Source organism: Littorina saxatilis, linkage group LG11, assembly GCF_037325665.1.
Source record: "Littorina saxatilis isolate snail1 linkage group LG11, US_GU_Lsax_2.0, whole genome shotgun sequence".
NCBI classification, from domain to species: Eukaryota; Metazoa; Mollusca; class Gastropoda; order Littorinimorpha; family Littorinidae; genus Littorina; species Littorina saxatilis.
Window position 1 is genome coordinate 5,827,722 of NC_090255.1, and position 27,888 is coordinate 5,855,609.

The 27,888-nt window shown below is 41.7% G+C and overlaps 1 protein-coding gene and 1 long non-coding RNA gene across 3 annotated transcripts in view; one reads left to right on the top strand and one right to left on the bottom strand.

The window, feature by feature from the left end:
- LOC138979620 (piggyBac transposable element-derived protein 4-like) lies at positions 1 to 18,536 on the top strand. Its single transcript, XM_070352338.1, has 5 exons — positions 1 to 235; positions 3,755 to 3,880; positions 9,164 to 9,300; positions 10,313 to 11,104; positions 12,726 to 18,536. Exons 2-5 carry the CDS (start codon positions 3,784 to 3,786, stop codon positions 13,917 to 13,919), a joined length of 2,220 nt encoding a protein of 739 aa, XP_070208439.1. The 5' UTR covers positions 1 to 235; positions 3,755 to 3,783; the 3' UTR covers positions 13,920 to 18,536.
- The window catches only part of LOC138979631 (uncharacterized), a 14,210-nt gene continuing 4,628 nt past the window's right edge, over positions 18,307 to 27,888 (bottom strand). For both annotated transcript variants that reach the window (XR_011460064.1, XR_011460063.1), the window contains one exon: positions 18,307 to 27,638. This is a non-coding gene — a long non-coding RNA (uncharacterized lncRNA). The remainder of the gene's footprint in view (positions 27,639 to 27,888) is intronic.

Sequence of the window (27,888 nt, forward strand, 5' to 3'; positions counted from 1 at the left end):
GCAGTGGCGGGTGAGAGAGGGCAGATAATAATAATAATAATACGAATATTTATAACGCGCACATATCTCACCAACAGGCGACTCAAGGCGCACATACACTCATTCACACACACGGAGACTTAAAGTCACCAACACACACACCATCAACCATTAAAATATGTACAGATTCGACCTGAACACAGACGAGAGAACATCGCTACTACGACCGTCTTGAAGACGTTCCCAGCCTCAAACGGTGAGTCCGTTAGAGGCATTGAGCCTAGCTTCCCCCGGGGAGCTCAGCGTTATGTGAAGTTAATGTAGCAAGCGCAAGGCGGCTGGGTTTACCCCGGCCGCAGTGCGTGTTTAAATTTGTTATGTGTTTTGTGCGTACCGTCCTGTCAACCGTATTATCCATGTAAAGCTCGGCTTTCACCACACAGTCACAGGTGAAACTCGATCTGTTCGTGACTGGTATCTTCTCTTCCGAGTTTCAACTTCCATGCTGTGTGTATGTTGATTTGTTGTTGGTTTGTGTGTGTGTTTTGGTGGGAGGGGGGGGGGGGAGTAACATTTTTGGGTAATCTTGAACTTTAGCGTAAAATTTAACACGCTAAAGTTCAAAATTACCATTTTTGAGTTGAGTTACCCAGGTAATGTTAAATTCATTGTCTAACTGTATTAAACCGCATCTCTTGCTATTCAGTCAGTCGCTGGTTAGGGATCGCACTGTTATGGAAATACAAGTCTTTCTGAGTCTTCTTCTTTTTCTTCTTTTGCGTTTGTGGACTGAAACTCCCATGTACACTCGTGTTTTTGCATGAGTGGATTTTTACGTGTATGACCGTTATTACCCTGCCACTTAGGCAGCCATACCTGCTTTCGGAGGAAAGCTGGGTATTTTTGTGTTTCTAACTTTCTATAACCCACCAAACTCCGACATGGATTACATGATCTTTCCTGTGCGCACTTGGTCTTGTGCTTGCTTGTACACACAAAAGGGGATAAGGCTGCAGGTCTGCACATAAGTTGAGCTGGGAGATCGGAAAAATCTCCACCCTTAACCCACCAGACGCGGCCGGGATTCGAACCCATGACCTTCCACTTCGGAGGCCGGCGTCTTACCACTAGGCCATTGTGCCTGTTTATTCTGAGTCTAAAACTGATCATCTCCATTAATCTTTTTCCAATAAATCAAAAACCAAATTCTTAGAATTGAATTTTTTAAGGAAATCTTATTGAACGACTCATTGGACCTAAAAAAAAATATAGGTGGCTTGTGGAGAGTGCCAGTCTCCGAGCCAGGGGGGCTCCGTAATGGCTGCCAGCCACAGCTAAAAAAAATGTCACTCACCAGTAGCTTTCAGAATAAATATCCCTTTTTACATTTAGTCAAGTTTTGACTAAATGTTTTAACATAGAGGGGGGAATCGAGACGAGGCTCGTGGTGTGTGTGTAGAGCGATTCAGAGTAGACTAATGGACCGATCTTTATGACATTTTTCATGAGAGTTCCTGGGTATGATTCCCCCAGACGTTTTTTTCATTTTTTCGATAAATGTCTTTGATAACGTCATATCCGGCATTTTGTAAAAGTTGAGGCGGCACTGTCACACCCTCATTTTTCAATCAAATTGATTGAAATTTTGGCCAAGCAATCTTCGACGAAGGCCGGACTTTGGTATTGCATTTCAGCTTGGAGGCTTAAAATTTAATTATGACTTTGGTCATCAAAAATCTGAAAATTGTAATTAAAATTTTTTTTATAAAACGATCCAAAATTACGTTTATCCTATTCTTCATCATTTTCTGATTAAAAAAACCCATATAATTATCTTATATTCGGATTAAAAACAAGCTCTGAAAATTTAAAATATAAGAATTATGATTAAAATTAAATTTCCGAAATCGATTTAAAAACAATTTCATCTTATTCCTTGTCCGTTCCTGATTCCAAAAACATATAGATATGATATGTTTGGATTAAAAACACGTTCAGAGAGTTAAAAAGAATAGAGATATAGAAAAGCGGGCTATCCTCCTCAGCGCAACCGCTACCGCGCTTTTCTGTATTGTTACTTTCATTGCCTTTGCCACGAGCGGTGGACAGACGATGCAACGAGTGTACGGTCTTGCGGAAAAAAATGCTTTGCGTTCAGTTTCATTCTGTGAGTTCGACTGAGCTTGACTAAATGTTGCTCCCATGGGGTCGCCTTCACGCGGCGGGAGCGTTTAAACAGAGCTACCCCACCCCTTTACTTCTCTTCTTTTGTCTTATTTCTGCCTTACCAGTCCTTTCACCTATATTTCCTTCCAAGAAAACTCTCCCTACTATTCCCTGCAGTTTTCTAATTCTTTTCTTGTTGTCTTATTTCTACCTGACTGGATCCATCACCTTTATTTCACTTACCAAAAGTCTTCTTTTCCACATCCTTATTTCTCTGCACCCCGCATGTCGTAAGAGGCGACTAACGGATTCTGTTTCTCCTTTTACCCTTGTTAAGTGGTTCTTGTATAGAATATAGTCAATGTTTGTAAAGATTTTAGTCAAGCAGTATGTAAGAAATGTTTAGTCCTTTGTACTGGAAACTTGCATTCTCCCAGTAAGGTCATATATTGTACTACGTTGCAAGCCCCTGGAGCAATTTTTTGATTAGTGCTTTTGTGAACAAGAAACACTTAACAAGTGGCTCTATCCCATCTCATCTCCCCCCTTTCCCCTATCCCATCTCCCCCCTTTCCCTCGTTGCGATATAACCTTCGTGGTTGAAAACGACGTTAAACACCAAATAAATAAAGAAAGACTAAATGTTGTATTTTCGGCTTACGCGACTTGTTTTGCTTGCTCTGAGTTTGAGTGTAAAGTATGTATCAGAGTAGGGCATGGTGGATAGCTCTTCGGACAGTGTATCGTGAAGTCGAGAGTGGTTTTTTTTTTTTTAATTTCTGAATTTTTTTACCTTTCTAACATTTTTACCTTCTTAACTCATTGTCTCCCAGGTACGGATATATCCGTATCCGCTCATATGGCTCTATCTGACCAGGTACGCATATATCCGCTCAGACTGTTAGCTTCTACTACAGCACAGCTGGTCTCGGCTTAGATAAGCTTGGTCAACATACGTAGGTGGGGTACAAAGTGTTAACTAACCTTTATTTATTTTGCTCTCTTCTTTTTAATGCAAAGCGTGTATACCAACGCGTTTGGGTGGTTTCTACCAGAATGATCAAAGATTGCCACAACAAAGCTCACAAGTCACCGATTCCAAGACGGCCATCATTGAATGTGTCCCCAAACCAAGCAGCTTGAATCACAAGTCCCAATGCTAAAACTTTAAAAGCAGTATTAATCAACAAAATACATTACATACAGGGTTTCATTTACTAGTGCGCCCCGCGCCATTGGCGCATTAAATCTGAAAATGTCCCATCACAATTTCCGTCAGTGCATCAAAGGGCGCATTGAGATTACGTACCACTGCGCCACCAAATGTACACACACGCACACACACACACACACACACAGAGATAAGAGAGATAACACGATATAGCGGCTAATTCTCAGATGGAACCATATTGCACCATTCTGCATCTTTGGTCAAAACGCGTACAGGCCTCTTTGTCGCATCTTGCCTTCGACTATGTCCCTTCGGTTGAGGGGGACAAATGTCCCATTGCCTTTTTCTCCCAGGTTAAACCCTGACATAAATCATTAACATGGAAACAAACAAAAATCAGTTGTGATAAAACATAGCTTGTGTGAATATGTCCACCAGGTATACAGACAACCAGCTAACATATCACGATGAAGAGGAAGCGGCCGTCTACTGTGGTGGTGAAGGTGGAGTACGATGTTGAAGAGCCGCCTGCAGCCTCTGATGAGATGGACACAATGCCAAGCAGTAAGTGTGTGACCTGGGTGCGTATGCAAGACGGTATGAGTGCATGTCCTACGACAAGCGCCCCTAAGTTTGATAGCTAAGCTACATGTCACTTACACCGAGGATGAGAACAATAATTTCAAATCGAAAGAAGGCGCACAGCCTCGCTGTGGCATTGAAGGACGGAAGAATACGCTCTCTGAAAAAGTTAGCAGAAAAACAGTTTTAAGCGCATTGCCATTAGCCAATCAACTCTTTCACATCAGTCATGTGCATACATGTCAACCCTTTGCACTTAAGTCTTACGTTTTTTCCAGTTGTACGTCGTAAGACCACAATCTTACATTTTTTTCTCAAACTTGCAAAAATCTTACGTTTTCCCCTCTCAATATCGCATTATTTAATACATGTTAACCTCTATCACACACTTACCATAGTACATGTAAGAGCCTCTTCACACCATAAGACAGGACCAAACACCACCAAAATAGCATTAAAGTTATGTTTCTGCGAGTCCGTTTGCATTCGTTTTCGGATCTGCATTCCACATGATTCTCAAATGGATCACTTTTAGGTTCAACTGTCTAATATAACAAGGGAGATAACTGAAATGCTGATGAGTCACAGGCGCTCAAAAATGGCATCTACAGCAAGTTCAGGTCCGCCAAAGAAGAAACCCAAGGTATACCATGGGAGATATTTAGTGGAGTGGGAGGGGGAGACAATTCAAAGGATTCATCAAGGCTTCACCAGAAGGGAAGGGCACGGTTATGCCTATTGTATTCCGTGCGTAAAGTCTGTGAAAGTTACTGCGTCTGGAAAATTTGATTTGGGGCGCCATTTCCAAACTGAAGGCCACAAGAAAGCCGTGAAGAAGAGCAAGCAGCATGTTCCTCTGAATGTACACTTTCGTTGTGCCGGTCCCCTCTACATCTTCTGTCACTTCAAAGTCGGAAATTTTGTTCTGGAAGTTTCTCGCCGATCATAATCTGCCAACAACAGTGGCGAACCACTTCACTGACCTTTGCACAAAAAAAATGTTTCCAGACTCCAAAGCTGGCACCAGACACTCTCACTGCATTTTTGCAGATAAAACTGAACAGTGACACCTGCTGCCATGACATAAGTCGCCCCTGCCATGATGACCAAGGCGAGGACTTGCACCATGGACTACAACAAAGCACACTCTTAAATGTCCACATTGACATTTCCATCATTTTTGTTTGTTTGTTTGGACACCACGTCTAGTTGACTACACAATAACGTCTAACCGACAGTGCACAGCCGTATCAAGACTTATACCACCATCAGCCATGTTGTTTACTATAGCCCAGCGAACTACAAAGAGCCAACTTGATGCTGTGTGTGCGACCACGCAATCATTTACCGTACTTTCCGGGTCATAAGGCGCGACTTTTTTCCTCGAGTTTGACCCCTGCGTCTTGTATAACGAAGCGCCTAATCCGTGTATGAAATACGAAAAAAATCAAAGAGACCGCCTGAGTACCAGTCAAACAACTTGTGATAATGCATGTTTCAGCTACTATAGGTACTACCCTGGCCAAGTTTTCTCTCAAGACATCAAAAAGACCGCCCCATAGGTTAAACTCGGTCACTGACCCCGGTGCAGGAAGTGTTTCCTCTCTCAGATCTATGACAGGGGAACCACCTCTCATAGTAAAAACTGGGTCATTGACCCCTGGGAAGAAGGTCAGTGTCTAAACAAGGCAACCCAGCTATCACAATGGACCTGCCTTTGATCTCGCCGCACACACAGAGCACACATATTTCCACTCTGTATTCTTCCTTTGATGTGCGGCTTATTTTCATTCTTCGACCGTTTGTTACCGGTATACTTTTTTAATTTTGGTGCGCCCTATCGGCCCCCTGCGTCCAATGGGTGACTGGATTACAATTTTGTTTAAAAAGAAGGGGGTGCGCCTTATGCGCTGTAGCGCCTTATAACCCGGAAAATACGGTACATGGAACACTCGAACTACGATTTCTTATGGTTTTTAGTCCTGTTTTATGGTGTGATGATGCTTTTACTATGGCAAGTGTGTCATATAGGTTGACATGTATGCATGTGACTCCAGTACTTACCGACAATATTATTGTTATGATTATCTTTTGGTTTCTTCAGTGCAATTGCTTTTAAATTATGAAAAAAAAAAAAAATAAATAAAACGGATATATGTCAGCTTAAATGGAAAGTAGAAAAACAACAGTCATACATGTCAAGTCCACATGTACAAACATGAGTTTACATGGGAGTGACAGCCCATAACTCAGAATCTGAAGCAGAAAAAGATGACAAGGTGAATAACTGTTAAAATATATACTAATATACTACCCATCAACAACAAAATTGGAAAAGTTGTAACGTAAATTTTACATGTTATTGGAAAGAACAATCTTCTTCTTTATCTTCAGCGTTCATGGTCTGAAACTCCCATGTACACCTGTGTTTTTGCATGAGTGGAGTTTTACGTGTATGACTGTTATTACCCCGCCAATTAGGCAGCCAAATGCCGCTTTCAGAGAAAATATGCTGAGTATTTTCGTGTTTCTATAACCCACTGAACTCTGACATGGATTAGAGAATTTGTGCCGTGCCCACTTTGTCTAGTGCTTGCGTGTACACACAAAGGGGGTAAGGCACTAGCAGGTCTGCACATTAGTTAACCTGGGAGACCAGAAAAATCTCCACCCTTAACCCACCAGACGCGGGCGAATTTGAATTGATAACGGGGAAGTGGGCTACCAAAAACAATACAACCTTGGCTTTTTTTAAATGCTGATCGACTGAGATTTCAACCATTTCATACTGTGTGTTCCTGTGCCTCAGTAGATTCAGGGATGTAAATTCTCCGTTTTTTCCGACTTTTCCGATTAGTTTCAATGGGCCATCCGATTTATTTGTGCGATTCCGGTTTTTTTACGATACGGTTTCTGTTTAAAGACGAACAGTCTCATCCTTCTCAAACAAAATGGCGAGCGCGAAAGTTCTCCAACGTGACAAGGATCGACTTCCCGATTCATGCTCCAAGAACAAATTCCGATGGGATTGGATGGACAAGCACATCGATGATGTTCGAGTTGGGGACGTTATCCGAAAATTGGACGAGGAAGGCGTGGTGAAGTGCGTGTGTTGCGGAAAAAGCATTAAGTATGGTCAGGCCGGAATTACTGAAAGTCTCGGTCATTGTTTTTTGAGCGGGCCAAGACTAGTTGGCAGTCGTGTCGTAGATTGTTGACACTCTCTCTCTCTCTCTCTCTCTCTCTCTCTCTCTCTCTCTCTCTCTCTCTCTCTCTCTCTCTCTCTCTCTCTCTCTCTCTCTCTCTCTCTCTCTCTCTCTCTCTCTCTCTCTCTCTCTCTCTCTCTCTCTCTCTCCGCGACAGGGCAACTATCACTTTACGTACAAAATTTACCATGAGGAATTCACGTCAATTTATGAGATTAAACACTCCTGTTCCTCGGATTGACCTGTTTAAGTCCAGTTTAGTGTATTCAGGTAGCAGTCTCTGGAACTCTCTTCCAACATTCCTGAGGCAAACTACCAGCACTGATAGTTTTAAAAGCAGATATTTGTCTTATGTAATGAAGTCAAAGTAAAGGATATTTGTCTTAAATGGTATTCAATTTTTGTATTAAACATGCCCCTCTCCTCTTTATTGGTATAATGTACACAAACCCTTTTCGAATGAAGGGACTAACAAACAAACCACTACATGTATTTGGATGTGTGATGATCTTAGCAATGTCTTGCTTGTTGATTGATTTTCTTTAAAATGTAATGTATGGATTAGAGCATGATGTTGAGAAAGTGCAAGCTGCACTATACCACTTAATTCACATCAATCAACTCGCAATTTACCTCAATGCAATGCATTTTGTGTACATATGTATAATGTGTTTTCATTTTAGTTATCTGTTAAAATGTAGAATTTTAGTTTTCTATTTTCTATTTTTTTTATCTTGTATTTTTATTTCATTTTTGTAGTTAGTCCCTCTTTAGGGCGAGGGCTGGATGTAAAAAAGCAGACCACTGCTTAATCTACTACCCTCGTTAAATAAAGAATTGTCATTGTCATTGTCATTGTCATTGTCTCTCTCTCTCTCTCTCTCTCTCTCTCTCTCTCTCTCTCTCTCTCTCTCTCTCTCTCTCTTTATTTTGCACCCACTGACATTTTTTTCCCCGGGGCAGCATGCCCCTGGACCCCCCCCTAGTAGTCTGAAAGTGATATAAAATTCTATATATATATATATATATATTTCATGACAATACCAGCTTGTTGTAATCCCTTTTTAATGCCTGAAAAAGAAGTAGATTTGCTTTCAAATGAGCACCAGATTGCTTCATTTTGTATGTATTTTGGGGCCATGTTTGAATCCAATTTTAAGGCTCAGATAGCCCCAGATTGCACCAAATTGCACCCTTGAAAAAAAAAATTTCCGGGGGAGCATGCCCCCGGACCCCCCTAGAAGTCTTGGCGCTTTGCGCCTGCGAAACTTGGCGCTACGCGCCTTCGAATTTTTTTTTTCAGTTTTTTTTTTTCCTTCAGTTTTCATCCCTGAAATTGCGTGCATACAAATGTATTTCCGCGACAGGGCAACTATCACATCAAATGTGCTGCATCTTACCATTGCTAAAGCATACAAATGTTCGAACCGCTACAGTTTCTTTGAAGAGGGGTCCAATCTGGGTTTTTTTTATGTCACCATCAGTCATTTGATCTAGGGCGCTTGTTATAACGTTGTGCTAGAATTGTATTTTAGATTCAGAGGTGCACAATAACATGCTTTTGCAGATATAGGGTAGGATTGAAAGCGCAAACAACTAAATTGATCATGTTTGAAAAAATGGGTCACACGAGGCCCTGATGGCTCGGGGGTTGAATAAACCACGAGAACTGGTATGTGGTTTACGAGTAATAGCAATTCAAGTGATCTGTAAGTGTCATTTAATGTTGTTGAATGCTATTGTGAGTGTGTCCCAAAAGGTTAGTAGAGCTGTTTTAGTGAAAGATGTCGTCGTTCTGTAAACCTCTTTTGAGGCGAAGTGGGGCTTTAATGTTTATCAGTGGCAAGTATGTAATGTAGTGTTTTGGGTAATCTGTGATTCTTAGTGCAGTTCACTTGGTAGACTTGATTAAGTTTAACTCATATATATTTTTGACCTAAAGTTTTGCCTTTGAAACTGTGCACACTTCTACCCAACATGACTACAGTATGATTGAGCCTGGTCAAATTTCTGGCAATGAAGGGGAGAATTAAAAACATTTGTGCATTTCTTGTTTTAGCACCAACAGCTGAAGTCAAGACAGAGCCATTCCCAGCTGTGACCGAGACAAGCAGTTCAGCAGTTGAAGTCAAGACAGAGCCATTCCCAGCTGTGACCGAGACAGGCAGTTCAGCAGCTGTGACAGAGAAGAGCATGGTAATGCATACAATCGAAAAGCCACATGCCTGCCCTCATTGTACAGCAAGTTTTGCTAAGAAATCAGCTTTGAAGACCCACATGGTAACACATACAGGAGAAAAGCCACATGCCTGCCCTCATTGTACAGCAAGTTTTGCTAAGAAATCAGCTTTGAAGACCCACATGGTAACACATACAGGAGAAAAGCCACATGCCTGCCCTCATTGTACAGCAAGTTTTGCAAAGAAATCAGCTTTGAAGACCCACATGGTAACACATACAGGAGAAAAGCCACATGCCTGCCCTCATTGTACAGCAAGTTTTGCACAAAAAAGTGATATTTCATGAAATCTCAGGGAGTTTAAACAGGCGCATGGTGACATATACCAGAGAATAGCCACATGCTTGCCCTCATTGTACAGCAACATTAAATCAGAAAGTAATTTTGAAAACCCGCTCAGCTACTAGTGATCTCAGCTAATTGTGATCTGAGGTACTAGAGTAGACTCCCCTCCCCCTTTTCAGGCCCCCATTTTAAGACCTTGCATTTAAGATTTTCTGTTCATAACATCTGCACATTTACCTTCATTTTAAGACTCCCTCCTTTTTACATTTAGTCAAGTTTTGACTAAATGTTTTAACATTGACCGGGAATCGAAATGAGGGTCTGGTGTATGTGCGTCTGTGCGTTCTTTCTTTATTTGGTGTTTAACGTCGTTTTCAACCACAAAGGTTATATCGCGACGAGCGTCTGTGCGTGTGTGTGTGTGTTTGTAGAGCGATTCAGAGAGAACTACTGAACCGATTTTCATAAAACTTCACATGAGAGTTCCTATGTATGATATTCCCAGACGTTTTAAAAAAATGTTTTTTTTAATAAATGTCTTTGATGACGTCATATCCGGCTTATTGTGAAAGTTGAGGCGGCACTGTCACGCTCTCAATTTCCAACAAATTTTGTTGAGATTTTAGTCAAGTAATCTTCAACGAAGGCCTGACTTTGGTATTGCATTTCATAATGGTATTCCAGATGGCGGACAAGAGTGGGACTTCCACTCGTAGGCCTGTCTTCAAGCGATACAGTGCGCTAGAAGCTCTGCAAGAAGTGTTGAACGACAATGATAGTGGCGATGACGACTTCGGAGGACTAGATGAAAGCGATTCCGATGACGATGAAACGGACAGCAACCAACACCACCCTCTTTTGTCGGAGGTTGAGGGTGATGAAGACGAAGATGACCCGAACTTTGAAATGGAAACAGAGAGTGACTCTGAGTCTGATGCTGCCGAACTTTCCGACCATGCTAATCCAAGCACAAGTCCTGCATCCCCTCCTGTCGTGCGTGGTCGTGGTAGGGGTAGAGGCTCAGGACAACGGCAAAGCTCGAGTTCGAGGGGGCGTGGCGGAGGAATGGGGCGTGGTGCTCGGCAATTGGACCTGATCAGTGAATGGAAAGTTGCCGATGCACGACCACCAAATGCAGACATTACTTTTACTGCCAACCCTGGGATAAAGTGTAATGTTGACAACTTTGGACCGGCAGATTACATGGAGCTTTTTTTTGATGATGATCTTATGAATCATCTTGTCATTCAGACAAACCTGTACGCACATCAATTCCTGGAGGCCCATTTAAACTTGCCTGAGTTTTCGAGAGCCAACAAATGGGAGCCTGTCGACGCTGCTGAGATGAAAAAGTTCCTGGCACTTATGCTGCTGATGGGAATTGTAAAGCTGCCTGCTATCGAACTGTACTGGTCCCAGAAGGTGCTGTACCGCATACCAGTCTTCAGTTCAGTCATGACAAGAAACCGGTTTCAGGTCAGTTGTCTTACTTACTCTCTCCCTCCATACCCCTCTCTCTCTCTCTCTCTCTCTCTCTCTCTCTCTCTCTCTCTCTCTCTCTCTCTCTCTCTCTCTCTCTCTCTCTCTCTCTCTCTCTCTCTCTCTCTCTCTCTCTCTCTCTCTCTCTCTCTCTCTCTCTCTCTCTCTCTCTCTCTCTCTCTCTCTCTCTCTCTCTCTCTCTCTCTCTCTCTCTCTCTCTCTCTCTCAGCATTACAAGCATAGATGGTGATGGTGATATATGTAGAGGTTACATGCCGAGTCTCAGTGATTATTAAAAATAATGGTCGAAGTTAGCGGATCATGAAAAATGCGAGCTTTAGCGAGCTTTTTCATGACCGCGAACTGAGACCATTATTTTTTATAATCACCGAGACGAGGTGTGTAACCTCTTTATTCCTCCTTTCTTCAGTTATTCAAAGAAAAGAGGAGTTTTTTTGCGAAAGTTTGATCGAATCCTATTCTCTCAACCAGTCAACCTGCGCAGGCGATCGATTAATGCGCGGTTGTATAGTTCCGTGCAAATCATTCCATTCTGTTCACACTTCTTGTCAGTTTTCCTATTTTGGACTAAAATCAAGTACACAGATATGCTGTTATTCTGCTGTGGCGGCAAAGGCAGATAGTGTGTGTTCTGTATATGTTTTGGTATCGCTTAGGATAATGTTTTTTCGTCAAATGGGACTAGCAGGCGAACTTTTGCACCCGTGTTCCAGCGTTAAAAACTGTATGAAGTTCAGTTTTCTGGGGAAAATAGTGTATGAAACCCCTTTATGTTGTTTAAATTGATGAGATGTGTGCATTTGGTTGCGTGTGATCTGTTTATTAAATGAAATATTGTTGAAAACTGACCGTCGGATTACAGTCTGTTGTCGAAGAAACTGAGTGAAAAGAAGGGGAACTACTCTTGTCGCTAGACAAAGTATGAGTTACTTGCCTTGGGAAATTGCTTGTGATGAACGGTTTGAGCACCGCAGATCTAAATTCAGAAAACAACCGAACTCATGGATTTTATATGGAGATTCATGTGTTCAGGCCTGTAGTTGTTAATTTAAATGCGGTGTGCTTGTATTGTTTGCTCCAGAGATGTATACTTCGTACATTAGAGCGTTCGGAACTTTTCAGTCGCAAAAAGTAGTACCGAAACAGAACAACTTCTCAACCCATTGCACTATCGAGGATTCAGGCTGTTGCTGGGTCGTTATTTGTTTGGTTGCTGGGTCATTATCGAAAAATAACTACCCCTACAAGTTTACAGAGGTAAAGAAGCAGAGGGGGGAATAAATATAATATATTTTAACAAATCTCGGAAGAAAGTCTCTACTGACTTTCAATTGTTTCTTTCACAATTTCTGATGTTTTATATATATATATGTAATGCCTGTGACCACTAGGCATTACACGTAATGCCTAAAAATACCTGTGTTTACTAATGTGTTTATGTGTGTGTGTGCATCTGCGCTTGTGTGAGGGTGTATGTGTGTGTGTGTGTGAAGGGGGGGGTTGTTTATGAGTGTGTGTGTGTGTGAAGGGGGGGTTGTTTATGTGTGTGTTTGAGTGATAGTAGGTCATGATCAACCGTTATTCAATTATGTTTCAGATCATCCTACAATTCCTGCATTTCCACGACAACACGAAGATGCCACTGCCAAACGATCCTGAATATGACCGCCTCTACAAGATCCGCCCGGTACTGGACCACCTGTTTGAAAAATTCCAGGAGGTGTACGAGCCGCGGCAAGCAGTATGTGTGGACGAAAGCCTACTGCTTTGGAAAGGTAGGCTAATATTCCGCAAGTACATCCCGCTGAAGCGTGCCAGATTTGGCATCAAGGTGTACCAATGCTGTGAGTCTGATGGCATGGTGAAAGAAAGTGGTGGCTATTGTTACCGCTTCAAGGTGAACGCTGGGAAGGAGGACCCCGTCAACGAAGTACAGCCTGTTCTTCAAGCTGTTGATGCAGACAACCCAAGCATGTCAGCAAGTGAGAAGATGGTGCTGTTCCTGGTGGCCCCACTGCTGAACAAAGGATACCACGTCTACACCGACAACTGGTACAGCAGCCTCAGGATGTACTTATACCTCCTTGAAAAAAAGACCTTGGCATGCGGCACCGTGAGGGAGAACCGGGGTGTTCCGCTGGAGCTGCATGGAGTGAAGCCGCCCCCAGGCTCATCCACTGCTCTTTGTGGTGACGGTAAGATTGTGGCCACAAAGTACCACAGCACCAAGATGGTGCACCTGCTGTCCACAGTGCAGGGTCACACTGAGGCAGCCATTCCAGACAAGAGAGGACGGGGCGTCAACAAGCGCCCACAAGTATCAACCAAATACAATGGAAACATGGGTGGTGTCAACAAGCAAGACCAGTTGCTCCACCCATACGACTGCTCCAGAAAATCGATGAAATGGACCAAGAAGCTATTCTTCCACTTCTTCCAGGTTGCTGCAGTCAACGCCTTCATCCTGTCCAAGTCAGGTGACAACTCCAGCAAAACATTCCTGATTTTCTTAGAGTCCGTCATCTGCTCATGGCTGTGGCCAGACAATGTGCCGGTAGTTAAACGGAACAAAACAGACGATGAAGTAAGGCTGACAGCCAGGCACTTCATTTTCCCCATCCCAGCTACACCAAGCAAGACTAACCCACAGAAGGCCTGCAGGGTGTGCACCAAGAAGCACAAGATCAGGCGCGATGTTCGGTACTACTGTCCTTTCTGTCCCTCCAAACCTGCGTTGTGCTTCCCTCAGTGCTTCATGGACTACCACACCAAGTTCGTCTACTGGCAGTAGTGGGATCTTCATGAGTTCATCCTGATGTACATGTGTATATAACAGCATGTTTTGCAGTGTTTCTATGACTTGCAGTGTGTGTTTTCTTCATCTCAGTGTGTGTGTTTATGTTCAGAACCTGTAATTTACTTGTGGATGTGACCAGACTGTACGCCATCAGTGGAAGAAAACAAAGTGGATTATAAAGTGAGACTGAGTTTTTGTTTCCCTATCCCACCTACACCAAACAAATCCAACCACCAGAAGGCCTGCAGGCAGTGTGAAAAAAAAAGCTTAGGATTAGGTGTGATACTGCCCAATTTGCCCCGTCACACCTGGACTGTATTTCCCCTTTTCAGTTTTTGGATTACTAGTACCGCACAGAACACTTTTGTTGGCTGTAATGTTTGACTTCATTTTCCTAATACACTTACACCTGTTTTTGCAGTGTTTTGTGTTTTATCTGCTGCAATGTGTATGTCCGAAAACTGAATTTCTTTTGAAAACAATGTTCATTATATCAATATTTACTAAAACAATGTAAACAAAATCCTATTATTATGATATCAGATAATAGCCAAGGGTATTAGCAAAAAACATGCCAAATATCTAAGAGATATCTCCATAAATGAATGAGCAGTGAACAGGTGAGTGAACCTACCGAAGTAAGCTGAATTTTGCCCTGGCACACAGCAATACCAAAATGCTACGTATTATACTGTGGCAGTGAAGGGGTTCTTCTTCTTCTTCTTCTTCTTCTTCTTCTTCTTCTTGGCGTTCGCAGAGGTTACACGATCAGTCCAGCACTGGTGATAAATGTTGTCGTTTTCTCCAACTCCTGTCGACTGCCGTATACTGTAGTTTGGTCTGCAAGGGAGTTGGTGACGGCCACACTTCTTTTCGTTCCTCATCTAGTAAGGGACATCGCTGTAAGATGTGTTCCGCTGTTTGGTCTTCTTGACCGCAGGCACAGGTTGGTGACGGCGCCAGCTTGAACTTTCGATTCATGTGAGCATTGAGCCTGTTGTGGCCAGTCCGCAGCCTGATGAGGTTGACTTGCTGGTCTCTGGACATTGTGTGGTAGTCATCTCTGTTTGTCCTTGGCCTCATCAATGCCTTGATGATTGTCTTCTGCTCACTAAAGCTGACACTGTTTTCAGGTTGGTCTTCCACGGCTCCTTCTTTCGCCAGCTGATCTGCCCTTTCATTTCCTGGTATCCCACAGTGTGCTGATATCCACTGGAGGACAACTCTTCTGGTTTGTCTGACCATCTGTAATGCTTTGGCCAGCTGTGGGAGTTTGTCGTTCTCTGGGGCCTGAAGGACTGAAAGGGCGTCCGAGAGGAAGACAACTTGGTAGCAAGGGTCTGCGGAGTCCTGAACCAAGGAGGCGGCCTGCATGAGAGCTTCTGCTTTTGCTTTATAGTTTGTGCAGTGTTTGCCAGTGGCAAAGCTGGATGTAGCTGTATGTCCCCCAGGGAACTGGATCAGAATGCCAGCACCTCCATTGAGACCGCCCTGATATGGCTCTTCGTGGTCGGCTGGGCGTTAAGCAAACAAACAAACAAACAAACCTCCATTGAGCACGGCGTTAGTTGCTGATCCATCGGTGTATACATGGATCCACGCCTCTTTTGGATACTGTTTGTCGATCAGGGCTAAGGTGAGTGCCTGTCGAGCTGTGTCATTCTGATCTTCTCCTGAGGTAACATGTGGAACACTGGTGCAGATCTGGATGCCTGGTTTCTCTGTTGCCTTGGGGGTTTCCTCTTCTTCTTGAGTCAGAGGTAGAGTGTTCTATGGGAGGACTTCCCTGTACTGTCGAGAAAGTCTCTTGCTCTCGTGTACAAAACTGCTCCGTTTGAGCCGGTTCTTGGTGAGGTTGCTCAGTCTGTGCTTCATGGGGTGGTCGGGTAGGCACTTGAGCTTCTCGGCCTGTACCATAGTCTTGGCTTCTCTTCTCTGACAGAGGGGTTGGATGGTGGTAAGCTTCTCCATTTCCTTGATGGGCGTGGATTTCATTGCACCAGTGATGAGTCGGAGGGCCTGGTTTTTCACACGGTCGAGGGTCTGCAGGTTTGTCTTGGCTGAGGTTGACCACGCTGTGGAGCCGTACTCGAGGTAGGGTCTGATTGTTCCCTGGTATACTGTCTTCAGTATCTTCTCGTTCACTCCCCAGGTGGTACCTGCCAGCTTCCTGAGTATGGCTAGCTTGCGCCGGGCTTTCGTCTCTGCCTGTGCAATGTGTGGTTTCCAGGTCTGCCGTCTATCAAAGGTGACACCAAGGTACGTTGCTTCTTCATCCTCTCTCAGAGGAGTTCCACCAAGCCTAATGGTTCCGGCTTTCTGCTTTGGCGACAGTGTGAATAGGGTGGTGGAGGATTTCTCCTTGTTGATGGAGACGCACCAATCTTCTGCCCATGCGTTCAGCCTATCTGCCGATTGCTGCATTCTGTAGGTGGCAGTACTTGCGTGCTCCTCCTTGCACCAGATCACAAGGTCGTCTGCGTAGAGAGCAGCTTTGATCCCCTTGGGCATCTCGGACACCAGATCGTCGATGAAGAGAAGGAAGAGTGTGGGGGAGAGGACTCCGCCCTGAGGGACGCCATGACGAAGGAGGAACTTCTTGCTTTTGGTCTGGTCAACGTTAACTCTTGCCCTGCGGTTATAGAGGTAGGAGCGAATCCACTGGTACATGTTGCTGGACACGCCTTTCCATCTTTCCAGACCTTGTCAAAGGCCTTCTGAAGATCTATCCAGGTGACGAAGACCAGCTTCTGTTCCTGAAAGGCATCTTCAACTTCTTGCGCCAGGTAAGTGACCTGATCTTCAGTGCTGCGGAACTGTCGGAATCCAGCTTGTTCAGGGGCGAGGAGGTTCCTGGATTCCAGGTACCACCTGAGGCGCTCGTTCACAATTCTCTCCAGGGTCTTCACAACACAGCTAGGTACTACGATTGACAAATTTCATTCCGTGAGTTTGACAGCTTGACTAAATGTAGTAATTTTGCCTTGCGCGACTTGTTTACATTGACAGTATTCTTCTGCTTAAATCTTTGTTTTAGCAAAGATTTGTTTGATGTCTTAACACATACAGGAAAAAAGCCACGTGTCCACATCCTGTACCCTGTTATCAGAGACCTCCTCCTTAGTCCACTTAGCTTCCAACTAACCTGACCTTTTATTGTTCTTTGCTAGCTAAAAGATTAAACTGCTGTTATATTTGAGGATCGAAGCCACTGGTTCATTTCTATGCTTGTAATGGTTGTCTCTGATGCCAGGAGATTATTTCACCATAACTCTCACTCACTCTTGAAAGAAATAAAAAAAGAAAAGAAAATCATTTGAAAAGAACAGTGTGCTTTGACATTGTCCTGACGGGCGCTGTGGCGGGGTGGTAAGACGTCGGCCTCTTAATCGGAAGGTCGAGGGTTCGAATCCCGGCCGCGGCCGCCTGGTGGGTTAAGTGTGGCGATTTTTCCAGGTCAACTTATGTGCAGACCTGCTGGTGGCTTATCCCCCTGTTTCGTGTGTACACGCAAGAACAAGACCAAGTGCGCACGGAAAAGATCCTGTAATCCATGTCAGAGTTCGGTGGGTTACAGAAACACGAAAATACCCAGCATGCTTCCTCCGAAAGCGGCGTATGGCTGCCTTAATGGCGGGGTAAAAACGGTCATACACGTAAAATTCCAGTCGTGAAAAAACACGAGTGTACGTGGGAGTTTCAGCCCACGAATGCAGAAGAAGAAGAAGAAGAAAGACATTGTCGTAACGTCGTTTGTCTGACGTTTGCCTCTCATTGACTGTGTCTGTGTATATTATGATTTCAGTAAAAGAAAGATATGTAATGAGTGCTACATTTTTCGGTAAATTGTGACCCTCCACCACGAAATGAGTCGCGTGTCACCTTGCGCGGTTCTGCGCTAGGCTTAATATAAGTCCGGGAGTGTCTGGTAACAGTGTGACGGTCACCTTAGTCACAGGCTTATAACTCAAACAGTTTTTGCTCTTTTCTAAAACGGTTTTCACCACTGGATAGAGCATAAAAAACTCTTTAGGAAAATGTACAAATATGAAAATCATGCAAATGTGACGTGCGACTCATTCCGTGGTGGAGGGTCACAATTAGGATTTTTGTTCAAGTTGTTATCTTTCTTTTTGTCTCTGATTAAATGCATACATGTACACGTCCATTTGTTGTCCAACTCTGTGAGCTCTTGTGATGAGGGGCAATTACATGAAATTAGTGTTCATCATTGTTATTACTATTTGTGTAATCAGCAGTAGTCTCATTCGACATTAATTTTGTGTTTACACACACACGCACTCGGACACACACGCGCATGCACGGGTACACACACAAATACACTCTCTCTCTCTCTCACACACACACACACACACCAAAACACATTTTGTTTGTATTTGGTCATTTGTATCCTATCATGCAAAAAAGCATTGAGGCAAAACAAAAGCTGAGAGAAAACACTTTGGTATATATATGAATAAAGTGCATGTATACATACATAAACAAGAATATGTACTGATAGTCAAAGGCACTTTGGTATGTCTGAAAAGATTAAAGAAAGAAAAATACTTTTCATATAACTCCGCTGCACACGTCTGTGGTCAAGAACAATGCAGGAACCATGCCCGATTACATGTACTTTAAAATAAAAAAAATCATTTAAATTAATGACTTGAGTTGCTTTAACTTTTTTTCCAGAGTTTCAGGCATGGGCATTGTCCACGAAATCGCAGATTTCCGCAAAAAGGAAATTACGTTTCAGCAACAACAAAAAATTGTCCGCGGCAACAAAAAAAAGGTAAATTAAATTATATGTATATTATATATATATCCATTATTTGCTTACATGAGAACTATCAAAATATTGGTCTAAAATGCTAAAATTCGTTTCCCCTGGACCTTGGCCTATTTTCAGAATTTTTTCTATTCTGGAATTCCCATGCCTGAGTTTTCAGTGAAAGAAAACATGCAGTGTGTGTGTGTTGGACGAGAAAGATTAGTGTGAGGGTTTATGTAACATCTTACTCCTAAAGTCATTAAAAGACCAACGCATCTATGAATGTCAAAATATCAACGCATAATACAATTGGTTTGGTCCCGTGAAAACAATCACCACAAACACAAAATCTCATTTTTTCATGCGACGGTAGCTGCAAGGAGTAAAACTTCTTTATACAAAATATGATGAGAGCATGCATGCAACATCTCGACATATGCTGCCAAACAATATCCTGCAAGGAAAGGTAGAACAGAATTCATGCATAAAAAGTCACTGACAGTATAATACGTTATTCGTAAGAATAAGAATAACAATATTAAAAAATAAAAAACAGTAATGAATCTCAATATATTCTTGGTAACACATGAACATTGTACATTTACATGGTGATGTAAAAGATTTTATTAATTTTGAAAAACGTCTCCCCAACTTATACAAAAACAACAAAATCAAACAAACAAGTGTTCATAAAAATCATCTGAGTAGCTGACTTTTTCTCTAATTTTCTTGTTTAACTGATCTCTTTGGTCGAACGGTTAATTTTCATTTGGGTAAATATTCTCAAGTACAAGAGACAGAGAACAAGATCACAAAAACCTTGTAGAAAAATTCTTGACTACAAAGACCCATCAAGTACAAACACATCTTGATTAACAAAACACAACAAGAATACAGGTTATAGTGGTACCTTTGATTTGGGGCCCCTCCAATGAGTGGACACCTGCCAAAAAGGACATCTTCTAAAGAGACTGACATCAACATATAACCCCAATATAAGAAAAAAAACCGAAGAAAACTTTACAAGAAGAACAAGAAATAATGAAAGAAAGAGATAAAACACAACTTTATTGTGTATAAATGAAATTGCCGGGAACATTAGTGTAATTAGAAACCCAAATTCATGCAAGCAAGCTACTTTGAGGGCTAACGAGAGAAGCAACCACATTTTTGTACTGAATAATTATAATTGCAAAATTTATTTTACCGTGAAATAATTTAGTGCAATGCCCCTGGCATAATGTATAAAGTATATATAGTTTCATACAGCTTCCCAAAAATATCCAGTTTATGAGTCAGAAGCTTTAGTTATTCAAAGTGAACACCTACTACAGTTAAACCTGCCCTGGCGACCACCTCTTGATAACGACCACCTCTAGATAACGACCACCTCTTGATAACGACCACCTCTTGATAACGACCACCTGCTCATTGTGACCAATGTGAACAATCCCTGACAAGTTTTTGTAAATAAAAATAAAAATAAATGTATTTTTATTTTTAAATAGAAATTACATTTTGATAGCAACAAACTGTCTGTAACAACCATGTTAGGTTGGTCTCCCGGGTGGTCGTTACATATAGGTTCAACTGTATTAAACCCAGAGGCTTTCTTCAATCGGTTACTGCTCTTGGAATCCAGCAGCCAGAGAACTTGTCTTTTGCCGCGCTGTAATCAGGTTAGGTATATATTCAACATACATGAATATTGCCTACATGACATTTTTATTGGAAAGCCGTCTGTATCTTCACTAAAATAAGAAGAAAAAAGTTCTAACAATTTCTTCTTCTTCGTTGATGGGTTGAAACTCCCAAGTTCACTGTGGGTTTTTTTGCACGAGTGGGTATTTACGTGCATGACCAATTCTACCCCGCCATTCAGGCAGCCATACGCCGCTTTCAGGGGAGAACAATTTGACTGCAATACTTGGTTAGGATATGTTTCTCATCATCCTATCTTAACTGCAGTAACGCTGTACCGACGTCGCCATAAATGGTGCTTTTGCAGGCAGAAAAGCAGAAAAACTTCTATTCTAAAGAAGGGTTGGAGTATAACTAGCTTACAGAACTGAACCATCTCTACCACCAGAAAAAAAGGATTCTGACTTCTCTTTTCTTTTCTTTTATAGAAAGCAAACAAACAATTACAATAATGTAGAGTGTAACTCAGGAATATGAGAAAGAGATTCTTTCAAATGGGAATGCATACCATGAAAGTTTTCTTTTACAGAAGATTTGAAGACAAATTATGCAACAAAAAACTGTTCTTTTTGGAGAGGCAAATAGAATCTTAGGAATATGCAAATATCTGTACTTTTGGAATCGGCAAAACATGGATTGGTTGGAATTGACAATGTGTATGAATGAATGGTCAAAGTTTACAGAAACAGATGCACCAAAAGAAAACAAAACCAAAGGCACAGTAATCATAATTACATTGAGACAACATTTCTCCGTTATCCAAAAGAGAATTATATAAAATTGCAATATTGTACAAACGAGCAATGTAAATTTCAATAAACAAAGACATATCTCAATTAATAGCTTGTAAATAGACGAATTCAGAAAATAATTCTGTGGCGTTTGTATGGGGTTGTGAAAGAGTGAATATACCTTTGATTAATATTGGGGGGGGGGGGGGGGGGGGGAATCACTAGCAAGGGGTGTGTCGGAAACATGTGGACAGGAGCATGTGTGACTTTATTTGTCAGAGGAAAAGCAAGAGTATTCACTCTTTTACAACCCATACAAATCTGACAGAGTTATTTCCCAAAATTGTCTATTAACTTAAGTTTGGTTGATTACTGACATGTCAACAGCTTACAGCAGTCATCAGGGACTTGATTATAAGCGTAGATCATAAAACGGAGCAGATTATAAAACAAAACGGAATGATTAGGCAAACATAGAACTGAAGAGTTCTTACGAATGCATAATGTTATCGATAGGGTTCAGACAAGATTGTGCACTCTTTCATGGACAAATAACTGAAGAGTTCTTACGAATGCATAATGTTATCGATAGGGTTCAGACATGATTGTGCACTCTTTCATGGGCAAATAACTGCACACATGGAAGGCCAAGTGTGACAAAAACACACAAATACTATTAATTATGCAGAAGTTTCAGACATGATTGTGCACTCTTTAAATTGCAAATACAACTGCAAGCGACACCACATACTATTCATAATCCAGAAAGGGCCTAATTTGACATAAAGTGGGTGCATTTCCTGTAGGCGTTATGCTCCCAGGTGCACTTCCTGATGGTTTTCTCGGATCTCGCTTGAGGTCCCATGACACTTACTTGCTACACACTCGAAAATCATCTCTTTCTTGGTTCATGTGCTGAAACTTACATTCGTGTTTTTCGCACTAGTGGGAAGTGTATGTGTATGGCCGTTTTTATCCCGCCATTTAGACAGCCATACGCCGCTTTCGTGTTTCTATACCGACCAAACTCTGACATGGATTACAGGATCTTTTCCGTGCGCACTTGGTCTTGCGCTTGCGTGGGCACACCAAGCGGGATAAGGCACTCAGCAGGTCTGCACATAAGTTGACCTGGGAGATCGGAAAAATCTCTTTGATCATGGCAGTGTAGCAGGACTTCTGTCTTATCAGAGTGATACTGAACGCAGCAGTTTATGGCACCCACAGGAAATGTATTACCACTTTGGATCGAATTGTACCCCTTCTGCATTAATTATGCATATGGAAAGAACATGTGAATAATAATACATATTACAATTCTTTCTTTCTTTCTTTATTTGGTGTTTAACGTCGTTTTCAACCACGAAGGTTATATCGCGACGGGGAAAGGGGGGAGATGGGATAGAGCCACTTGTCAATTGTTTCTTGTTCACAAAAGCACTAATCAAAAATTTGCTCCAGGGGCTTGCAACGTAGTACAATGTATTACCTTACTGGGAGAATGCAAGTTTCCAGTACAAAGGACTTAACATTTCTTACATACTGCTTGACTAAAATCTTCACAAAAATTGACTATATTCTATACAAGAAACACTTATGGGTAAAAAGAGAAACAGAATCCGTTAGTCGCCTCTTACGACATGCTGGGGAGCATCGGGTAAATTCTTCCCCCTAACCCGCGGGGGGTACATGTATATTACAATATCAGAGAGAATTCTGACTTGACTTGTTGGTAATAATACAAAAATGAGTAACGTTTCTTTTAAAAATAGCAATAGCAACAACATATCAATAGAACTGTTCAAAATGAATTTAACAAATGACAAAGAACACACACACACAGACAGACAGGCAAAACTGAGTGCAAACATGTATGACATTTTCAACAGAAAAAAACCAAATTGTCTCATACATCTGTCAAGACAAAAACCTAAATGCATTATGGTTGGCAAGTTGTTTCACAATTATATGAAATAGACACCAAAGTCAATGCTGACCAAGCAGATTCTCGTTGAAAGAAATGTATGGCTGACCAGCAGTGACAGAATGATTGTACAAAAAGCGTTGTAAATATTTGTGTGAACTGTCACAGGAAAAAACAAATAAAACCGCAACAATAACATGAAAGGCAAAGTATGTGTTAACAAGATCATAATTATATACATACACTGTATAATATGGTAGACCTGAAGTGTAGGTGTAACGAGCCAACATTACTGCTGAGAAAATATTTCTCACCGGCCTTGTTGATCTCGCATGAACTCCACACTGACTATCCTCTGCAAGCGTTACGTTTATTTGAGGGAGAAAAGTATGTCACTTTCGTGCAAGTGTGAAATTTGATAGCTTTTACCCAAAATACGATTACTCCGAAAACATGTACCGAGTGGTTACGTCCCTTGAATGACGAAAGGGAAGGATTTTGTGATGAAGTGAATTTCTAAGTTAAAATACCTTTTTCTCTCTCACCGAATTCGACCCCATGGAGTGCATAGTACCACAGGTCGATCATCAGTACTTGTGAAGGGAGGGGGATTAGTCTGTGTGGAGTTTGTGCGAGATCAACAAGGCCGGTGTAATGCGTTCAGATTACTCCAGAGTACAGACAAAGAAACTACAATGGGAAGAAGGATAACTTCCTCATTGGGCATGCTTAGAAATGAGAATGGCTAAATACAAGTTATTCCCCTTTTCTACATGTTGACCAGGCTGTCTCCTGCTTTGTCATGACTAGTACAGTCGATCTTTCTCATGCTGTGACTTGCTTTATTTTCACATTTTCGGTATTTAAAACAGCAAACACACACACACACACACACACACACACACACACACACCGAAGAAGTTTCCATTCTGATTCGGTTATTTTATTTGGTGCTATATGTTTGCTTCACATTTTCTTTTACATTGCTTTAGGTATCCCAATTCGCTAAACACATCCATAATATGCATGGCTCATTCGAAACAGGGCAACTGAACAACTGATGCCCAATAGCAATAAATACTGAACAACTGAACAATAAATAGAGCTTAAACAATGACCACGAGTTGATTACTGGAAAATAAACCACGAGTGGGTATTTGCAGCCGCTTGGTAATTCACGAGTGTGCGGAGCACACGAGTGAATTACCAAGCGGCTGCAAATACCCACGAGTGGTTTATTTTCCAGTAATCAACGAGTTGTCATTGTTTAAGCTATTTATACAACGACCAACACGGGTCGAACATGCAGTCATGCAGACGACATTTTGTAGGCAATTTCATTTCAGCCTAATCACTCAGAGTGTCAAATGCGCGTCATTCAAATAATCCCTATTCTTTTACTTTATTCTTAGTCTCCGACTCGTCGGCATTATACTTGTCTCGTCTAAATATCGGACCCCATTGCTACGATTAAAACACAATAGCGTTTATATAGCTATTCTGACATTACATTCTGTGTTAAAATCATGTTTTTGTCAGCAGCAAGGACCAGAATGGTCCATGTCGTTGATTGCAGACGACGGTTCCCTTTCCGCATGAAGCCACGGAAATAACCGAACATTGAAAAACCCACGGACATGTATTACGGAGAAAACTCGGGATAACCGGATGTTTAGCATTACGTCAATATGCTAGGAATCCTATGACGTCATGACGTATCATACTTGCCTACGTAGATTGTATACATGTTGAAAGACTGACTATTGTGAATTCGCGTGGTGAAGACTGCGGTAAATCTGTAGATGATAAGAGAACAAGGATTGTCTCAGAAGAAACGACTAAATGTTTCAGACCGGTAACTTCATTTCAACATTGCACTATATAATGGACGTTCTATGTGACAGGAGAGTTTGCTGATTTTGTGTTAAACATTGGAGAGATCGTCTGCTAGAATCAGAGATAGGTCGCTTCAGATTGCAGCTTCTGGAAATTTGCAAGGTTTGTTGCCTGTTAAAGAACTGGATTTTACACGTAATGTATGTCATGTACAGTAAGCAACAACAAAAACACACACAAAGCAAATGGCATTGTCTGTCGACTAGGCATACACGTCAGCCATTGTTGTTACAGTTTTGAGTCAACATTGTACGTATTCTTCCGCAACAGGGTCCAATCGTCTTGGTTTCAAATGTTCTAAAAATAAATTCTAGTGTTGATTATTTTTTAGCCCTCTTTATTCTTACTTCGAATAATCCACGTGTGATTTTTGGGTTTAATCAAAGTAGTTCGTTCTAATTTCTCACTTGTCTAAAAATAATCAACTAGATTTAATCCACCCCTCGGTTGCATTGCAGGAGTTGTATAAATAGCAATAAATGATGACAGTGCCAAGTTTTTAAGTACAAAGTGAAATCAGGTGACTGGACAAAGGCACAATTACAAAATACAAATAAAAAAAATCGAGGCCCATTTTAAATTAAGTTCTCAGCTCATATGGAAGCATAAGGTGACCCTAGAAACCGAAATTGGGAGACCTCCCGCCCCCAGGGCAGACTACAAAAAGAAAAGGGGGGGGGAGGGGAGCTAATTTGTGAAAAAGTATAAAAGGAATCAAAAACTGTATACATGTATTTAGTTAATACCCCAAAAATTGTATAGTATATACAATGTCAGACCCTAAAGAAAGTTTGTTAGTCATTGCTTAGGCAAAACAAAGCAAAATAGTCTGTTTACGGTATCCCGACCAACCCTATTTTTCCCCCGCCGACCCTAGACTTTTTTTTGGCATTTGGAGAAAAAGAAAAAGAAAAAAAAATCAATTTTGTTCCTGTTTTTTTGCAAAATAATTTAAAAAGATGGTTATAAAATTTTTTTTAAAAAAAAGCCGACCTACCGACCCTCTTTTTGTGTGCCTATGTTACTGTAAACAGACTAAAAGGTACATCACAAACAACACACCAGGGATGCTACTCCCCCCTTAAAAATAGCCATGAGTCATAGGTGTGACGTTTGAATCTTTTAGCTAAATAAAACCATAGGCAATTGATCGGAAATATCAGGAAAAATCTTAACAAGTTTATTATTTGTTTGCTTGGACCAATCCTCTTGCCGAAGAGTTTTACAGTAAAAATTGATTTTACGTCAAAAATATCACAGGAATATCGAATGTTGAGGTAAGGCTGGGATAGCCAAGTTCAAGAATAACGGAAGGTGACTGTTGAATCTTTTTGAAAATGTATAAAAATATAGATGGTAGGCAATTCAAAATTAAAACAAGAAGGGCAAAGCCCATACGACTCACATGCTTACATAGCAATGACATCATACACTAAGAACTGCTTTACACATTTTTCCTACCAAAATACATGTGACCTTGACCCAAGGTCAAGGTCATCCAAGGTCATGCAACACAAAGCTGTTAATTCAAGACATAGGAAGTACAATGGTGCTTATTGGCTCTTTCTACCATGAGATATGGTCACTTTTAGTGGTTCACTACCTTATTTTGGTCACATTTCATAAGGGTCAAAGTGACCTTGACCTTGATCATATGTGACCAAATGTGTCTCATGATGAAAGCATAACATGTGCCCCACATAAATTTTAAGTTTGAAACAGTTATCTTCCATAGTTCAGGGTCAAGGTCACTTCAAAATATGTATACAATCCAACTTTGAAGAGCTCCTGTGACCTTGACCTTGAAGCAAGGTAAACCAAACTGGTATCAAAAGATGGGGCTTACTTTGCCCTATATATCATATATAGGTGAGGTATTGAATCTCAAAAACTTCAGAGAAAATGGGAAAAATGTGAAAAATAGCTGTTTTTAGGCAACATTTATGGCCCCTGCGACCTTGACCTTGAAGCAAGGTCAAGATGCTATGTATGTTTTTGGGGGCCTTGTCATCATACACCATCTTGCCAAATTTGGTACTGATAGACTGAATAGCGTCCAAGAAATATCCAACGTTAAAGTTTTCCGGACGGACGTCCGGACGGACGGACGGACGACTCGGGTGAGTACATAGACTCACTTTTGCTTCGCATGTGAGTCAAAAAGGACTCTCGGAGCATGGACTTAATGAGTCAAAAATTAAAGAAGGCTCTATGAGCCGAAGTACATGTTTTGTCTATTGTCTTTTTTTATTTTGAATTGCCGACCATCTATATTTTGATACAACTTTGGACCCTCTTTGTACGGAGAGAGTTGGCAATTGTTAATCACATTCTCTCATCTCATTGACTCTCCTTCGGCTCCTTGGTAACATGCGTTCCCGTCTCTGCCAGGATTGGACACAGCAGCAGATAACCGGTAAATATGTAACAGGCATAAATGGCAAAATAGCTCGCCTCGCCTGATAATATATGAGACAACTGTTCTATTACAAAGTCTTTCTTGGGAGGCTTGGCTAATTTACTCGCTCGTTTTACACGGGGTTCCATCGTTTTCTTTTCTAATCGGAAAACCTTGCTCCTCAGTTTGTTGACCTTCTGCCGAAGTTCCGCTTCACGAGGGGATGGGGAGGATGATGACTTTGATGCTTTACATCCTATGTCCTCCAGGATCGCCTGAATGTCATCTAAAAAAGAAAACACACACACAAAACACATAAAATAACATCTTTACGTGTGGGAACTACAGGTACAATTTCATCCATCCATGCATCCGCCCTATACCGCTTCTTCTTCTTCTTCTTCTTCTGCGTTCGTGGGCTGAAACTTTCACACGCACTCATTTTTTTGCACAAGTGGAATTTTACGTGTATGACCGTTTTTACCCCGCCATTTAGGCAGCCATACGCCGCTTTCGGAGGAAGCATGCGGGGTATT

What these genes read in the sequence shown, in the direction of transcription:
- LOC138979620 (XM_070352338.1), top strand. Translation starts at nt 3,784, where the DNA reads ATGAAGAGGAAGCGGCCGTCTACTGTGGTGGTGAAGGTGGAGTACGAT. An exon ending in CTGTGACAGAGAAGAGCATG is followed by an intron (nt 9,301 to 10,312) that starts GTAATGCATACA and finishes ATGGTATTCCAG; the next exon opens with ATGGCGGACAAGAGTGGGAC. An exon ending in TGACAAGAAACCGGTTTCAG is followed by an intron (nt 11,105 to 12,725) that starts GTCAGTTGTCTT and finishes ATTATGTTTCAG; the next exon opens with ATCATCCTACAATTCCTGCA.